The sequence below is a fragment of the Cupressus sempervirens genome, chromosome 6 (assembly GCF_028749045.1).
Source record: "Cupressus sempervirens isolate cs-2001-9-10 chromosome 6, ASM2874904v1, whole genome shotgun sequence".
NCBI lineage: Eukaryota > Viridiplantae > Streptophyta > Pinopsida > Cupressales > Cupressaceae > Cupressus > Cupressus sempervirens.
In genome coordinates this window covers 681755732-681774459 of record NC_143123.1, presented here as the reverse complement: position 1 = coordinate 681774459, position 18728 = coordinate 681755732, and the positions used below count along the sequence as shown (strand labels likewise).

The window sequence follows — 18728 nt, the reverse complement described above, 5'->3', positions numbered from 1 at the left end:
CTTAGCTGGGTCAGATAACATGTCATTCATTATACGGTGGTGCTCAACCAACTGTTCAGACATGTCATGGCTTATTTTCATAAGTTTATCTCGAATGTCTAAATAACCATCCTTTCTACTGTTTTGACTCTGGTTATCAATTGTCCAAGATCGTGTCCTCTGAGACTCTGTATTATACCTGTCCATTCTGGATAAAGTAGAGTGTAACCCCAATAGGATATAACTTCTTCAAACACCAAGAACTAACATGCAAATTATTAGACGTAGCATGCAACCATAGATTTGGACATGCAACTGATTAGAAGCAACATGCAACCACCAAATCATGACATGCAAGATCTGGGTAGTTGTCAAAACTGACATGCAAGATCTGGGTAGTTGTCAAAACTGACATGCAAACTTATACAACCACCAAATTCACCAAGAACTAACATGAAAATGATTAGAAGTAGCATGCAACCATATATTTTGACATGCAACTGATTAGAAGCAACATGCAACCACCAAATTATGACATGCAAGATCTGGGTAGTTGACAAAACTGACATGCAAGATCTGGGTAGTTGTCAAAACTGAAATGCAAACTTCTACAACCACCAAATTCACCAAGAACTAACATGAAAATGATTAGAAGTAGCATGCAACCATAAATTCTGACATGTAGCTGATTATAAGCAACATGCAACCATAAATTATGACATGCAAGATTTGGGTAGTTCTCAAAACTGAAATGCAAGATCTGGGTAGTTGTCAAAACTGACCTGCAAACTTCTACAAACCCTCAGGCTGGCAAGATCATGGCTCTGATACCACTGAAATGTCCCTTTTCTGATTTGATATGGTATTTCACACCTCTAATCAGATTTTCAAAATCAAACAACTGCTATCACAAAGATCCACCAAATTTCTCAAGAAACCCCAAATCGGATATGCCGAAAATAGTGCCAAAAAGCTTCATAGCTTCACCTGTTATTAATAAATCTGAAAGTGGAAATTTTTACAGAAAGTTCAGCAGCATAACAGCCTACAAAATGACGTTTCCAGATCTATATAGCCTTTACACAACAGCTCACAAATGTAGGACAAAAACTATGCTCATCAGGCTCCCGAAATTAACACAAAATGCCCGAAAACACCACAAAAACACTAATAAACTATCTCAAAAGTTTAATCAAGTCCCAATACATATATTCAGCTCTATTTTAACAGCTTAAATTCTGAAATACAACAGCAACCAAAACTGATATGAAGTGCTCAACTGAAAACACCAAACTCATGCAAAAAACACACCCAAAAACCCACAAATCTACACTGTTCAGCACAAAGGCAAACTCTGTATGAGCATGCACATGGAATGGCTTCAAACTCCCGTCCTTAGCCTTCCTGGAAACCTGCAAACTCCCGTTCTTGGGTCTCCCTGGAAACCTGCAAACTCTCGTTCTTGGGTCTCCTTCTCCACAGGTTTGGCAGCCTCTGAAGAATAACAAAGAATGAGCGAAAATCAAGTCTGGAATCCCCCCCAAAATGCCTCCAAACCTCTTTAAAAAGGGCATAACTGTAACTCACGTTCAAGAGAGGTTAATGAAACATATTTTAATAATAATTATCATTTATTAGTCCAACGGTTTCCAAAGATTAACTCCCTTTTTCCGAAACTTCACTTTCTTGGGCCTGTCTGTCTTAGCAAAGATTATTATTTTTTAATTATTTGAAAAGGGGACATGACACCTTCTGCCTTACATTCCATGCACCATAGTTCGCTTCCTTTTGTTTCTATATGCATGTTCTTGAATTCCTTCATCATCCGGATCATATCCTTCTGGAGGGCTCGGACCTTCTTGCTGCTGCTTTCATCATCGTTGCTATCTTCTGCTGAAGATGTGTCGTCATCTGAATCCAACGAGCTACTCTTCTTCTTTTTCATCTCCTGTTCACTTTCCAAGTCATTGCCTGATTGTATGCCTCAATGTATGACGATGGCGGCACGATCTTCATCTTCTTTCGCAGCTTCAAGTGAAGGCCTTCAATGAACCATCTTTTTTGTAGCTCATCAACCGGCTTATTCTCCATTTTATTGATCAAGTCCTTCAGCTTCCTGGCATAGACTCCGACTGTTTCATTCTTCCCCTGTTTTGTATTGTATATCTCTGCAACAATTTCGTTGTCATCACGCAACAGCTATAATTCGGCAATAAACTCCTTCTTAAGGTTGTCCCAAGTGGTTAAGTTTTGGGGATCTACATCGGCGAACCAGTCAATTGCAACACCCCATAGGGTGGCCGGAAACTGTCGAACCCATTCATTTGTATCAGTTATGCCATTTTCCCTCCAAATCATTTGGCATGTTTTACAATGTCAGATTGGATCAACCGTACCATCGCCATCAAACTTTGGCAGCTTTTCCTTTGGTCCTGCCATCACTACTGGATTTTGTGCACGGGCTTTGTTCGGTCTTGCAACACTGGCGTTGTTTACTCCCACACCGGCAGTCTGCACTCCCACATCGGCAGTCTACACTCCCACACTGGCAGTCTGTTCTCCCACACCGGCGGTCTACACTCGCACACCGACGGTTTGCTCTCCCACACCGGCGATCTGTTCTCCCACACCGGCGGTCTCAACAGCTGTGAACTTTGGTGAAGAAGGATCTTATGAAGTTGACCCTTCTAGAAGTGTATCTCTCAGACGAAGAGTTCACTCCACGCTCGTACTCCCTCGCCACTTCGAGTTGTGCGAGTCAATTCCCTTCAGTCTGGATTCTCTTCCCTCAATGAATACCAAAAACTCCTCCCTTGCTTCTGTGTCCGTCGGTAATCTTCTGGAACCTCCTACGTTTGGCTTGCTGTGCCAAAAAAAAAATTTTTTGCGCAGTACGTATTCCATCTTTTCCCTTTACCTTATTTCGATCCTTGTTAAGCTGATTTGGCATTAAACTTCATTCCTCCCTCCTTCCAAGTTCATAGGGCAACGGTGCCAAATGTTTACTGCATAATTATTTTGATTAATGCACACAGACAAGGAACAAGAACAGCAACCGCAGTACTCCATTTATTATTTGCATATGCCAAGAGATTCCATACAGAGCATAAGATAAGACAAGATAAGATGATTTACAATGATCCCAAACCGGGTATAAATACTTCCCGCCGAACCTTCCTGAAGGGGTCTATCGGCTACAAATCTTTACCGACGACATGAACCCGTCGGCTACAAAATCTTAACCGACGACAAAAAACTGTCGGCTACACAATATCTACCGACAACAGAAGTCTCATGAAAACCTTTGAGATGTGTCCAGATTTCGGCAGCTGTCCTGCCGAATGGAATCTGAGAAAGTTGATCATCAGCCACGGATAATTTGAGAAGCATCACTGCCTCTTGATTATTTAGATCCCATGTATCTTGATTAGGACCCGGAGAAGTCGAATGCTTTGTAACAACCAGAACAACTTGATCATTGTTCCAATATTCAAAAATCGCAATGATCCACTAGTTCCAGGTGCCATAATTTCGACCATTGAATTTGGAGTTATGCTGGAGTAGAATATTTGTCAGAGATGCCATGGCACGTTTTTCAATGAAAAACTATGAAAATTTGTAAAGGCACGTTCTTTGAGGCAAAAATGTGAAAGACCCAAAAGAATCAGAGTGACCCAAAAGAGAGCTCAAAAAACCCAAAAGGAATATGTTCTCAATTTTTGGATCCGCTGTCTTGAAAATTGAGACAAAAAATGAGGCACCTAGGAAAAATGGATGACAACCCATTTGAGCTCTCAAAAAACCCACCAAGAATTTGAGAACAAAAAAAAAATTCAGACCCAAAAATTAGGGTTTCAAGCAAAATAGCAGTCGGCAGCTTAAAAGGTGGAAGTTGTAGAAAAAATGGCGAATTGAAGGTATTTGATGCCTTGACGTCTCTGCAAACTCCTGGACACCGTAGATGAGGTTGTGTTTGGTGTCTAAAAACGCAACCAGACCAGGAAATGGTGGTTATAAAAAATGCTGAGCCGTCTGTAACTGAACCACGGATCTCCCAAAAACGAACACCAAACACAAAAATACTGTCGCAGGGCAGAGGTAAATACCAATCGTAAGCATAGAACCAGCGGTCCAAACTTTTGGGGAGTTTTGTAGGCCGCGGATCACCAAAGAAAAACCCTTGATTTTTCAAAAAAAGGTGATTTCCGAATTTTCCAGTGCCACAATTTCGCTAGAAAGAAAAAACACAATTTTCAGTCCCGAGTTGCAGATTCATGCATCCAAACCCTAGCCTAAACTAGGTATTACAAAGCAAAATTATTTAGGGAAAATTTAATTTCAAAAATAAGGTTCAAATAATTTCAATAAGAAATTATTATTTTCAAAAAAAAAATCAACCTCGCTCTGATACCATATTACGAGGTAATTGGTAAATATTTGCTTGATATTAACAAAGACCAAAAGGTCAATTTATACGAAAGAATGAGACAATGTTTCCTTAGGAAACGATCGTAAAGAATAGAAACATTCTATTCTAGAGAAAGCAAAAAAAAAGCAAACTAACGCTTATTAGATATTTACGATAGATAACCATTAACTAATAATAGACGACTTATCTATTATTGTAATAATTTTATCAATTTCTAGCTTCAGGGAATGGAAAAGGCTAAATATTTCTAGTTTGTTAACCACTGCTAGGAAGGGGACATTACACATCCATCATGGGTCAACCATCTATAAGTTAGACCTAACTCAGCAAAATGGTCTAAGTGGCCAATATCTCAACATTAGCACAATTGTCAGTAGATTCAACCCCATATCATAAGTTAGCAATCATAAACATGGCTGTACTTTTGTAGTGATATGGTCACACCAAAACTCTAAGTGACATAAGTGGCTCAACTTTCCACCCAAACTCAAACATGGTTTAAGAAGCATAACTTTCTACCTAGACTTATTAAAATGACCTAAATGGATCAAAGTACTGCCTAAAGAAAGGCACACATTCTACATGGAAAGCCAAACTAAAGTTCCACCATGTTTCCAGAAATTGGTGAGTGATCAAAAGTTGTAATTTCGCCTTTTTGGCATGACCATGATAGTGGATGGATTTAACCTATTACTAGGTCTTTATAGGGTAATACTAGTGATTAGAGGACCTCGTTGAGGGTTATGGCTCTATTTGGTGGGACATACTATTTATAGAAAGTCAATAAATGGTTCCAATGAGCTTAGATGAGTTAGAGGAGTTGAATGATGCTCTCAATTGTTATTGTTGGCTTCTGGTTTGGGCTACAAGAATCTTGGAGAGAGTGTCTATTAATACTAAGTCACCCCCCATCAGGTTTATTCATCATCTTTCTTCATCAAAATCACTCATGTGCTATCAGATTTCAATGTTGATGCATCTTCAGTCATTTATCGCAGAATGGGTGAATTATGATTATTATTTAATTAAATATGCTCAAATTGTTATTTTCATTGGTATTGCATATTGGTCACCTTTGTGTCATAGCTCGTTGGAACCGAGTTGAAAAGTTTTAAATCTTGGGAACAGGAAACAATGACCTTGTATGTCAGAATATCATGATATCGATGAAAAGGTCATGTTTGGAGCCAAGTGGAGTTAATAAATTATATTATTCAAATATGTGTCTAAGTGTAAAGCAAAGGGCATTTAAGTGAAAACATTGCTCATGAAGACTCTTGACGTTGCGTGTGAAGAAGAAGCCTTTGCATTAAAATATTATAAATATAATGCCTTGCAATGATCGAAGCATTCTATCATGCATTGTTTAGTTGATGAAGTATGAATTCCAAGGGTTTGGCATTGAATTGGAGGAAATGGTGAATTTTCTTCAATGTCTTTCAGCACTTTGAGTTGGATCTTATGTCGATGAATTGTGTTTGTCATCTGGTCATTGCTGTAGATCAATTCTGAGAATCAGTAAGGAGTTTTAATGAGGGTTTGAGATAATATTGCTGTTGGTGATTGGTGTTTAGGAGTGGCTGCATAGAGCTGGGCGATAATCTGCTACCACAGGTCATGGCTTCTATCACAGCTTTGATCAATCATTAAGGGTGGTGTTTGATATTTAGAGGGCTGTGAATAGTAATATGGAAGCAGCGTTTATTACTTCTGAATCAACTATCAATTCAATCTGCCACAATCAAGGACTTACGTGCTTCTTATCAAACATTCAAAAAGGCAAGGAAAACAATATTACTACCACAGCATAGTCAGGAGTGATCCAGCAGGGCTCAATACAATAGTTCCACCATGTTTCAAAAAGGGAACCAGGATGAGCAAGACATCTACATGATTTCATAAAACTTGACTCAAGTGGAGAAATATTTCCCCCAAAGTGGCACAAGAAACATAAAATCGCACGTAAAGGTGGCGAGAGGGCTGAAGTTCTACCTGGGCATGCAAAAGAGTCTTTAGAGTTCTAAAATTTGTCTTCATGAACATGGGTGCACTTTTGGAGTGACTAAGCACACACTGCAGTGTCTACAATGTCTTTGGCACACACCTTCAAAGGTTATTTCATCCCATATCCTCATTGATGCATTTTTGTTGGGTTCAAGTTTCAACCATAACTTTTATTTTCTCAGTCATTAAAGTTGGTAAAAATATCAAACAATTCTACCTGTGAAGGAAAGAAGTGCTGCAACTATACTAGTTGACCAAGAAAACAAATAAAGCGCAAGAACTTCAAAGGTTTTCTCTATTAAAAGTTAAGATTCAACATCTTTTTGAAGGCTTTTCCAATCATGTTCAATTCTCAAATGAAGAGGAGGGCCTTTTGTTAGACCAAGTTATTCTATTGTTTTTTTCTGATTATATTTTCTCTAAAATTCTTTCTTTTCTAGCTTTTGATCAACCATTAAGCATTTCCCTTTAGAGCTTGTGTTTTGGGATTACAATAAGATCATCTCAAAGTCCCAAAGATTGAGAATTTGTAACCTGTACATAAGGCTTTGAGCACATAAGCTCTAAGAGTATAGTCGATGTTATACTATTAAATTTGTTGTTCAAATGGTTATTGTCTCTACATTTATTTTAGTGATAATTTCATCAAATAAATCGAATGTTGAATGTACTAAATCAGGCTTTCTATTGATGACATATGTCCAACTCATCAGTTTGAAAATATCTTAGCTATTTATTTCTGAAATCACATATTGTATTTCTTTCAAAAACTTGTTCACATTGAATAGCTGCCCTTTGTTTAGCCAGCCAAATGTTGTTGTTTGACTGTTTCAATTGACATTCTTTCGTTCAATGTCTGAAAATCTTATTTGCATGACATGATATTAGCAGTTTAGTGCATGTTGTCAAAGCAAACATATAGGAAGTCAGTTATTCTCATTTATGCAATCCCCCTCAATGAATCTTGTATTAAATATATTGTCTATAGTTTTTTGTCTAAACTTATATTTAGGTTGGTTGTGATCTCAGGGAGCTCCCCCTCCTAATTTGAGAGAGGTTTTACCTCACACAACATTCCATCAACCATTCACTGCTATTGGTCAATAAATTATGTGGCTCTTCTTCCTTTCTCTATCAGTATTTGATCTTCAGTCTTCATTAAAAACTTGAATGTAAACTTTTAGTTCCTAGCTTGGATAATGCCTTTGAAACCAGATAAGCTCTGTGATTTAGCCCTGGATGACTTGCAGAGATTATGGTGAGGCTGAAATCACTAGACCAAGTGCCAACCCTATAGGACTCTAGGAGCATTTTAAAACTTGAACCTAGGTGTGGATTTAACAGTATATGAACGTGTTGAATTCATCTTTTCAAGTAACGAGAATTGCATAGGAAAAAATATGTGAGAGGAAATAAATGCATTCAATCAATTCATTTTCTGTGCAAAGACAAGTAGATGAGCTAGGAACTCATGGGAAATCCATCTAGCAAATTGTGAATGTTTCAAAATTAATATTATTGATATTAAGGTTTTAGATTTGCAAATACAAGCATCCTGACTTTTGCGTCAACCTTAAACATTATATATCTTCCGCATTATAAACATTAAGAACAAGTAATATCTTCATCCACTACAATTTGGATCAGCTGCATGGATTGTCAACAAATAAATAAATAATTAGAGGTAATCATGGGATAAGTTTTAAGCTGGTGCAAATTAGTTAGATCCATCTTCAGTTAATTCACCAAACCGGAATGAAAGAAAAATTATGTGAGGTGTGCGTCCACACTCCAAGCATAAGGGACATTGGAAGGCTAAAAGATTCACCTGCCCCGGCTCCCAGGTTAAATAGAAATTCCCGCGACTAGAAACAGCCACATAATCACCATTGGGAGAACGATTAACCGTGTTGAATGTTCCTGTGTAGTAGCTTGCACCACTAATGCCACTTGAGACTGTACTGCAGAAGTAATTAGAAAGAAAGTTAGAACAGGTATCAAACTGCATTTTCAACTCCAGAATTTTTTTAGTGTATGGTACTACTATCAAACATAACATAGATGGAATAAAGCTTTCAAGAAAGCAATTATAGGTTGGCTTTCCATTTTAATTTTCAACATTTTAACATTAATATGTGGCATCCAAATCTTATACACAAGAATCTCCAATGTTGACATTTCCTCTCCGTTGTTAACTCTAACAATGTAGAACGGTGTTTCCATAAATATATGGCAAAAAAGTATCACTGACTCCATTTACCGATAAGTATATAATAGAAGAACTGGAACACGATGCCATATAGACTTATCAAATACATTTTGAAACTAAATTATAGCCAAGCTACTTGCTGAATCAGATGAAGTTGGCTTTATCTGCGTCTGGTTATTATCAAAGCAACATGCCAATCTCATCCACTAGTATCAATGGGTCAGGTTTAAGTATTCATTTTTCAACCACAAATAGTAATGGAGAAATATACACTGAGACTGTGTTAAAAATTTGATTACCCATGGATTATGTGCAACCAACCAACCTTCACTAATACATTTACATCCTATGAAAAAATCACCAAAAGAGCCTAGAGGAAGAAAATTTGCATATTAATTTAAAATTAACAAAAGAAGCTTGAGAGAAAAAAGCCCATAGTGGTTAATAAATTAATTTAAAATAAACATAAGAACCTTGAGAGATAAAAGCCCAAAGTGGTTAACATTTTCTATTCCGTCCTACTAACAAATGCTTAGAGGTGTGTGTGCGTGCACCATAGGAGTTCCCATAACTTGTCATTATTATCAAGATACATGAGGAATTAAAATGCCATTAGTATAAACGACTACTTTTGGAGGTAATTTTGAGATGACATAAATTGACATGAGTAAAATCCTACTATTAATATGTGTCATTAGATGCCCATGAAATCCTTCAATATTTAACATACTAACGAAAATTTATCAATACCACCAACGTACAACATAAAACTTAACAAAAACAAATTGGCATTACTAATAAAACTTGCAAATTATTAACAAATTGGATCAAAGAAATTGAACCATCAAGATTAAACATTGCCATTGCAAGGGAATGAGTAAATTCCTACTATTAATGTGTCACTATATAACCCATGAAAGCCTTCAATACTTAACACACTAACCAAAATTCATCAATAACACTAAAGTACAACATAAAACTAAAAAAATAGCATTGTTAATAAAAATTGCAAATAATCGACAAAGTGAATCATACAAGTTGAATCGTCAAGGTTAAGAGTTGTCATTGCAAGGGGAAGAGGTTTGTCTTGAGCAATGTGACTAGGAGTCAATCATTATTCAAAGCATTACACTATAGTGAGGATTATATTTTTTACAAAGTACTTAGGTTGTCTAGACAAACCTAGGGATGACTTGAAATCATAGATACAAGGCTTGGACTTGCCTCGGACTCAGCAAGTGTCTTTTGTGCTTGGACTCGAACTTGGCAAGGATTCAACAAATTGAAAACCCAAGATATTCAGATATTTTTAAGGATTTAAAACATTTTCCATGCATCATTTAGCCAATTAACATTAAAGATGCAATATTTGAGATAAATAGAAGCTACTTTGCACACATGCAAAAGTTTACATTGATCACGTAAGTATCAGTGAGAATTTCTAAAGGAAACAAATTAAACTAAAATCATACAAGGTATAGATTACTTATTATCATCATGTTGAGCATTATGTTCATGTTGAATTCTGTTGGTGGTATCTCTATTGAAGTGGACTACAAGGTTGCTCCCTCGAAGTTATCAAATGTTTACAAAAAAAAGTTGTATTATATTCTTCTACCATGCAAGTTATTTCATAACTTCTTCGCTTAATTGTTTTTCTCTTAGTAGAGTAGAAAGATCATTATGAATTTTTGAAATGATATCAACTTGTGATATTGCTATTAGGATTTAACTATGTAGTTTTTTAGTCAAATTCATTGACCCATGTATCATGAGTAGTGATACACACATGATTCCATCTCTCATGAGAATAAAAGGAACACTTAGCACTCATTGGATCTAGGTGATGCTCACATAGGTGAAGCACTAGGACTTCCCCGGAGGTCACCCATCCCAGTACTACTCCAGCTCGAGCACGCTTAACTACAGAGTTTCCTCCATGGTTAAACCCACTCTGCTTGCAACCCCATTTACAAAATCTTCACCAAGTGTTGTGTCTTATGAACCATTCATTAGAAAGCCCCCTAAGCTCATCAATTGATAAGTAGTAGATATTTTCTGCAACAAGTCAAATGGTATCAACTACATAATTGCTCAAATGTCATTATCTTTTAACTTTGTCAAATGGCCAATTTAATAGACATCTATTTTTTCAATCTTCTATGAACCTTAAAACTGTTCTTTTCTTGTTCTAGACATGTCGAATTCTGTAAAAGGAAAGCATTTTTGTATTGGAATGATTTCAAATTTGATAGTGTTGTTTTAAATTTTTAATACCTAGGTCCAAGACTTTGTGATTATAGTCTATGATATGACACTACCTTTTTGGCAAAAAATTAGTGAAATCCTATTTGTAATCTGCTTTGTAAACAAATTGCTATGTTTTATACCTACTACAAGCAAGACATTTTTTACTACTCTATCTCAATTGCATTATTGGGAATCGCCATTAAAAAAAATTGTAACTTGATATTGCAATACAATCATAAAAGCCAAAAAATAATTAAAAATTTTTAAAATGCTTATTTTTAACTTTATAGCTTAGCTGGCCATGGAAGAGTCTTGGCCATAGAACTCTTTAAGTCAAGAGAGTCCATGGACTCTGACAAAACTCGACCGAGTTAGAGTCCAAAGGCCAAAAAGATGTGAAGATTGTATTTCTAAATGGGACTATTCAAGAAGTCTATTTAGAGCAACCTAAGGGCTTTTTAATACATAATGTTGAATCACATGTGTGCAAATTAAAGAAAGCTTTCTATGGACTTAACCAGACCCCGGAGCCTGCTATGAAAGGATTGATCACTATCTTGTGGGACTAAGGTTTTGTAGATCCAAACCTCTATTTCAAGGTAATTAATGGTGATATGTTAATGCTCATTTTATATGTCGATGACCCGCTAATCACAGGAGAAGATCACCTAATCTCTCAATGTAAGAATGACCTAGCTTCTGAATTTGACATGAAGGACTTGGGCATTTTACATTACTTCCTTGGATAGGAAAACTCGCAGAAAACAAACATCATTCTTAATCAAGGAAAGTATTCCATTGACATTTTGAAAAGATTTGGCATGTTGGACTGTAGACTCATGTCAACACCCATAGAAACCATTTTACACAAATTGAAGGAATCAGCAGCAGAATCAGAATTGGCAGATCCCACTCTCTATATACAGAGACTTGGATCATTGATGTATTGGGTCAACACAAGACCGAGTATGTTATGCAGTAAATGCACTAAGCCAGTTTATGTGTGAACCAAAAGAGGTACATTTTGTTGTTACGAAGCATATTCTGAGATACCTTCAAGGTACAATTGGATATGGTCTTAATTACAAAAATGTAGACTTAGATCTAAATGGATACTCTGATTTAGATTGAATTGGAAGCATAACCAATTGGAAAAGCACATTAGGATGTTGCTTCAATTTATGATCGGCAATGATTTCATGGATCAGCAGGAAGCAATCATCAGTTGCACAAAGCTCATTCTATGGGAGCAAGAGAAGCAGTATGGCTTCAAAATTTGCTTGTGGGATTATTTGGTGAACCCCTAAATCCTACAATTATCCACTGTGATAATCAGAGTTGTATCAAGCTTTTAGTGAATCCAATAGTCCATAATAGATGAGAACACATCGAGATTCCTTATCACTATGTGAGAGACATGGTAATGATTATGTTGGAGTATTAGTATAAGTGATCAAATAGAAGACATTCTGACCAAGCCTCTCTCCACAGTACAAGTTGAACACTTCAGGAATAAACTTAGTACAATTGAAAATGTAAGTTAAAATTGAGATTGTCTCTCAAATTATTTATTTGTACTAACATATATAAAGGATGTTTAATGTGTAAACTCTTTTTGTCATGTGTGTGACTCCATGACTTTATCGGCCCCTTGTGTACATTATTGAAAGGTGACAATCTTTCAGATAATGAACACTTGTATTTCAAATTGTAAGGTGACAACTTCACAATGTCTTCACTATCACGATGGATATCATGTGACTTGATATCCATGGCTATGTCATGATAGTCAGTATCTCTTGGACATTCTGATAGATATCATGAAACTTGATATAAGCTAGAGACCAATATGATCCTTAAAGAGATAATCATGGTGGATAGTGTATCCGTGGATATACCATGATTCATTATGGTAGACATCATTAGACTTGATGTCAATGCACATACCATAGTATGGATATTTGTGTTATGAAGATTGTCATGTGACTTGATGTTCTTAAACATATGATATCTTTTGATATCACGAGTAAGGTGATTATACTTGGTTGGACCTTTATCTTCCCTAGCTAAGAGGGGCTGTTGAAGAATGATAGCTTTAGTCAGATATATGAGCAATAATCAATAATATGATATAAAATAATAAAAATATATCAGTATACATTGTGTATACTGATATATACACATACATATTTAAATTTTCTTGAAATAATATTATCATTTTTGAACTAATACTTGAAGATTGATTATCATCCACATACCAGATCGAAATATCTTATAGTTTCAAGTATAATGGTGATCTGCATTGCAGATTATTATTTCATGTTCCACAAATAATCCCAATCAAGCATAATCGTTAGTGATTACAATCAGATCAAATGAACATTAGTGCAGAGATTACAATCAGATAAAATCTGATTTTATTACCTATACAGATCATTGACCTTGTTATCAACACACACAGATTTGTTAAGTACAAATTAATGTGTAAACCCCAATAAGTGATTGGGTGCTAATTTGGTAATGAAATGGCACTAATGAAGAGGCATGTTAATGAGCAGACATGCCTCCACTTTGTGGAGACACGTCCACTCATTAACATGTCTCCACAAAACAATATATATAGCAGATCCAATTGACTAAGAGGAACATCGAAATCAATTAGTGAAAGCCTCTTGGAGATCGATCAATAAATCAGTTTCAGCTTTGTGAATATAATAACCAGTATTTCTTAATATTGTTTATACATCATTCCTATATTTGATTAGTGTGAAAACTATCCATATTCTGATTACAACCTGCAAGAAGAAGATTTTAGTCAATAATCATATCATTCAAGAGTTAAGACATTAAAAGACATCTACAGTTCAGATCTGCAATAAACATAATTATATTTAACACAGCTAATGACTGTATCCCGAGTGGTTTAGAATTCATTGTTGTGGTTTACTTAAAGGAGAAGAATTCTATTGGTTTGGTTCTGATATTCTAGTAGAATAAATTAAAAAACAAGATTGTGACAATATTTGTTTGCAAATGTTTTCAATGACCCATATTGGGTGTTTTTCCTTTGTTATACCATCTATAATAAATTCACCTAGTTTAGTTCTGACATCTATTAATGCAGAAAAGTCATCATTTGTTGGCGCCAACTTTCAAATCTGCCCTCTGGAAAAGAGCTGGGGCTTAGCTAGGTTCTTTAAACATCATCAAATTCTGATAGAGGTTGTATCATCAAATTCTGATAGAGGTTGTGAAACCTCACTCTCCAATTTATCTTCTTTTAGTCTCTTTCTGTCTTCATTTGTTTCTTTCTTTCTTCGCCTTTGAAAGCCTCTGGAGAAATGAAGCGATTCATGCATTAGTCGTCAATAAGATTGTGGAAACCTCCTCAGCATCTACAAAAGTTGTCACAACTTACAAAACTTATTGGTCTTTGAAATCTTTCTTTTCATTTCTTCTTCGATTAGAAGCTTTTAAAATTATTAATAGTGTGTCGGAGCCTGACAAGGCTGTAGAAACCTTGTTGGCTCCCGATAATGGTTTCAAAACCAAGTGTGCAAACCACCTTATGAAGGAAACATAAGTCTTTTGAAGTCTTTGTCATTTGAAGAGGAACGTTTTAGAAAGTTAACAAGTTGTAGAAACCTCAATGGCTCCCAAAGAGCTTGTGAAAATATCCACTATGAGTGACTCTTCTAGAAAAACGAGTGAACTTTGAAAGGTTTTGAAATTTAAGAAGCAAAGTCTTTTTCAGGCCCGAGGCCGATTGTGAGAACCCCGTCAAGATCTGACAGTGGTCATGAAACCAACTTTTAAGACTAACAGAGTTAAAAGCTAAGATACTGGTGCGTGCATGTTTTACCAAGATGCTAGTGTGGATGCGCAAGGATGTGCGGAGGTGTTTGGATGCGCAAGAGAGGTGGACAGGATGCGTGGAGTCTGCCTACGGGTTCTCACAAGATGCTTGGGAAAGCATCCATGAAGCATCCATGAAGAATCCACGTGAATCCATGGAGCATCGATGATTTTTAGGCACCAAGTCACTTAAGTGACACTATAACATGTGTTTTTTTGGTTTTTTTATTATATTTCGTCTCCTTTTTGCCCCAAAACCCTAACACAGCCCTAGTATAGGCCATTCATTGCTCATTCCACTCATCTTCTTTGCAGCTGGGCTCTCTTCTTATTTGGTTCAAATGAACTTGCAAGTGTTGCAGCAGAAGAAGATGATGAGAATGTGGATTTTTTTGAGAATCCTTATGATTTTGATTGACTGAATTTGATTTGTGAATCTTGAGCCTCAACTCTTGATTGATCAACATTGAACCATGAACTATGCTTTGATTTTGTAATTCGAATTGCATTGGAATCTTGAACTTGAGTAATTTACTAATTAGACATTACTATTATTTCAATTTGAAAAATGGTTTATTTTTGTATATTTCTTGCATTTCTTTGCATGCATAAATTATAGTTTATATATATATATGGATGCACCCAAACACATCCAAAATCCCCCCAAAAAAGCATCCACGCATCAACACCCCGCACCCGCATCAGCATCAGAACCAGCATCGGTAACTTTGGTTAAATGGAAGACTTAACTTCTTAATGGAAATGTAAAGACAAAATATTTGTTGGGTTCAAGGAAGATTATGAGAACCCTGTTGAGATCCAACATCAGTTGCAAAACCAGTGCAAATGTTTGACTTGAACCAAATGGCTATGTATACTTGAAAAATGGAAATTTGACACAATGAGGAAACTTTTAAGACCTTTAGACATATACTTAACCATGAAATAAATAAAATGAAGCCTTTTGAAAGGGGGTGCCAAAACAAAGGCAAAACTCTTAACCTAGGTTGTTTCCTGAGGTTACAAATATACGAAAGTAGTCTCTAACAAGTAACAGAACAAGCTGCAACTCTTTTGAGACAAATATACTTTGTATCTTCAATGTATAAAATATTTGGCAAAGTTAATCATCAACATTCCTTCTCTTTCCTCTCATCCATACATAAAAGATAAATTTCTGTTTGAGGAAAAGCAAAGCAGGTAATCCATTCAGCCAAGCTATTGGGCAGTCATTTGACTTGGTATTGAAGAAGATAAAACTCTTTTGACCCAAAGTTTCGTACTTTGCAAGTTTGTTGCACAAGCTCCAGCGCAGTCTACAAAATATGTTTACTTCCAATCTACAGTGACTGGACACAAGGACTTGCCATCACCTCGTTGTTGGGATATTGATATGAATTTATGATGGAGATGCATTAGAATCAATACAGCAAACAGCACAGTCATGGAACCATGAGAGTGTGTTTCTTGTCTGGCCTCTTTAGCTTACTTGTGAAAAGTGATATATAAAAATAAAGAAGCCAGATAGAATGCAATAAGGATGTCCAATATTGCACACTTACATTTATCCATGCACCTATACACATAATCATGACTGAGATTGAAACAATTTCAGGTGTCAAGCACATGTGCAATGCAATAAATATCAGATGTCAAACTCTATTATGTCAATATCTCAAACAAAAAAGTAGCATTCATTCTCTCTAAAAACCAAAAAGGTCTATTAATGAAATTTATGCAAAAGTCTATTAACATGGCAATCTACCGGTTTAAAGTAGCAGAAACCGTTTCTTGTACAGCAGCCTTCCAGTTGTAGCCTTTATTTGAAGTTATATAAATGGCTCCTTCATTGGTGACCATCTCTGCACTATTTTCACCAGTCGCTTGAATATATACCTGCATGGATATTTAATCTGAAGTTACATCAAACACGAGATCCTTCAACATGATAAAACTTAAGCTTAATAAAAAGCACCTTACCAGGTCCCCAGGAAGCTGAGAACTTAAAGGTACACGCTCCCAGCTTTCTCCAGAATCAGAAGTATGAAGTAAAATGGCTGGCTTTCCAACGATCCAACCCTCCTTTCCCTTAAAGCTTATGGAGTTAAATCTGTAATTGAAATCCTCATCTTCTGCTGAAGGGATTGATCGTGGAAACCAAGAAAAACCGCCATCCTTCGTTTCCAACAGAGTTTGTCTCGTACCAAGAAGAAAGCCTGGTAAACAATTTAAGGCTTAAGCCATTGAACAATTGTAAAGAAATACATGAAAAAAATTCACCTGATTTACTGACTAAAAAGAATAATATTGAATTCTTTAATAAGATTCAAGAATTAAGAAAAATAAAGTAAATTCTACTATTATTTTGAAGAAAGCTGGTGAATTGAGTTGTTTAGAACAATTTTGGTAAAAATCTGTCAACAAATACGTTGGAGTTCTACAAAGATCAACCAAAAAAGTGTTGAAGTCTCTGTTTCTATTTTCACCTACAATGCCGAAGTGGGAAAAAGGCTTTCCCAGCTCACCACTTTAAATACTCTTATACTACTCTTAAACTCTCTCTGTCGACTGTACTGGTGCATTGTTTTGATGCTTTGGTCAATTTTAGACTAGACATTGCCCATGTAGTGGAAGTCCTAAGAGATATATGCGTCAGTCTTCAATTACTTTCTTTCATGTCTAAGTATTTGTTACCATTTAAAATCGACAATGAATATATAAGGACTTGTAATAGTGTATTCCACTGGATATGTTGATCGAAAAAGATCTCCCAATGATGTTTGTACCCTATTATTGAGGTATAGCTAGTTGAATGAGTTAACAATATGTCATGGTTGCTAATCAGCTAATGTTTGGTATTTTGTACGTACTCCGGCTAATAAAGATATTATGTGACAATATTGGTTTTAAGATTCATAATGAATTATGACTCACTAAGTGTAACTTGCTGGCAAGAAGTATTGTTTACCATGTGGAATATTCAATATCATTTTGGGGAAGATGATCGAGAGCAAGAGAACTAGAATGAAGTAGATTAACACTCAAGTAAATGTTGTTGATTCTTTGACAAAAAATACAAGTACTTGCAAAGTTCAAGTGCTGTAGGGATGAGATGGGTTAGGCCCAGTTCCTAAGCATTTAGTTAATCTCTCAAGATGGATACCTGTAATGATCCTAACTATTTAAGTCACTAAAAACCAATGCTCAAGCTGAGACAGTGCGTTAAACACTTATTTTGTAATCTGAAACAGTACTATTAAGATAATATTCTATAAATTTGCCAAACTATTAAAAAAATGTCTGTCAATTCACAAATGACTACAAATGACTACAAATTGCTCCAACTGAATTAGAAGTCGAATCCACAAAACCGCTTGTGCAAATGGGTGCCTCTTGTCCTCTATTTATTCACTTTTTGAGAAGTCACTGGAAGCTTCCAGAATCGTCTTTTATAATATCTTATTATAATGCACTTTTATTATCAAATAACTTTATAAAAAAAAATTAAATAACTTTATTAAATTAAAAGTGCAATCTTAATTCATCATTAGAACATGTAGGCCCCATTTACTGGATGTAGCAAAATGCAATCTTCTGGCGACGAGATGACTCTCTCTCCAAAATCATTTGCCTATGAGAGTCGATGATAGCCAAATCTACTGTAGGAATTGTGTCGCTAAAAAGGGGACATGACAGTCCGCCCTTCCTGAAATTGCTTGCCCTCAAGCAATCTCAAAGCTGGATGCTGCAAAATTGTTTCATTTTCCCAAGTGGCATCTTCAACTGGTAGATTTCTCTATTTAACCAAATATTCTCTGATCACCCTTCTACAGAGCTGCTTTTCCCTAATTTCCAAAATGAATTCCGGCACTAAGATCAATTTCTCTTCATCATCCAAGGGAGGTAACACCGTGGAAGGTACCATATTCTGTCCCAACACCTTTTTGAGACGCGACACATGGAACACATTGTACACTTTGCTATCCGCGGGAAGCTCAAGCT

At 36.0% G+C, this 18728-nt stretch overlaps 1 protein-coding gene across 1 annotated transcript in view; it reads right to left on the bottom strand.

Annotated features, from left to right (window-relative positions):
• HCF136 (photosystem II stability/assembly factor, chloroplast (HCF136)) overlaps positions 1-18728 on the bottom strand; it is a 220862-nt gene that overhangs the window by 187234 nt on the left and 14900 nt on the right. The window contains exons 2-4 of the mRNA XM_089789355.1: positions 16707-16942; positions 16492-16622; positions 8241-8373 (exon numbers count right to left, since the gene is read on the bottom strand). Of these exons, the coding sequence (XP_089645481.1) occupies positions 8241-8373; positions 16492-16622; positions 16707-16942 (500 nt within the window). The remainder of the gene's footprint in view (positions 1-8240; positions 8374-16491; positions 16623-16706; positions 16943-18728) is intronic.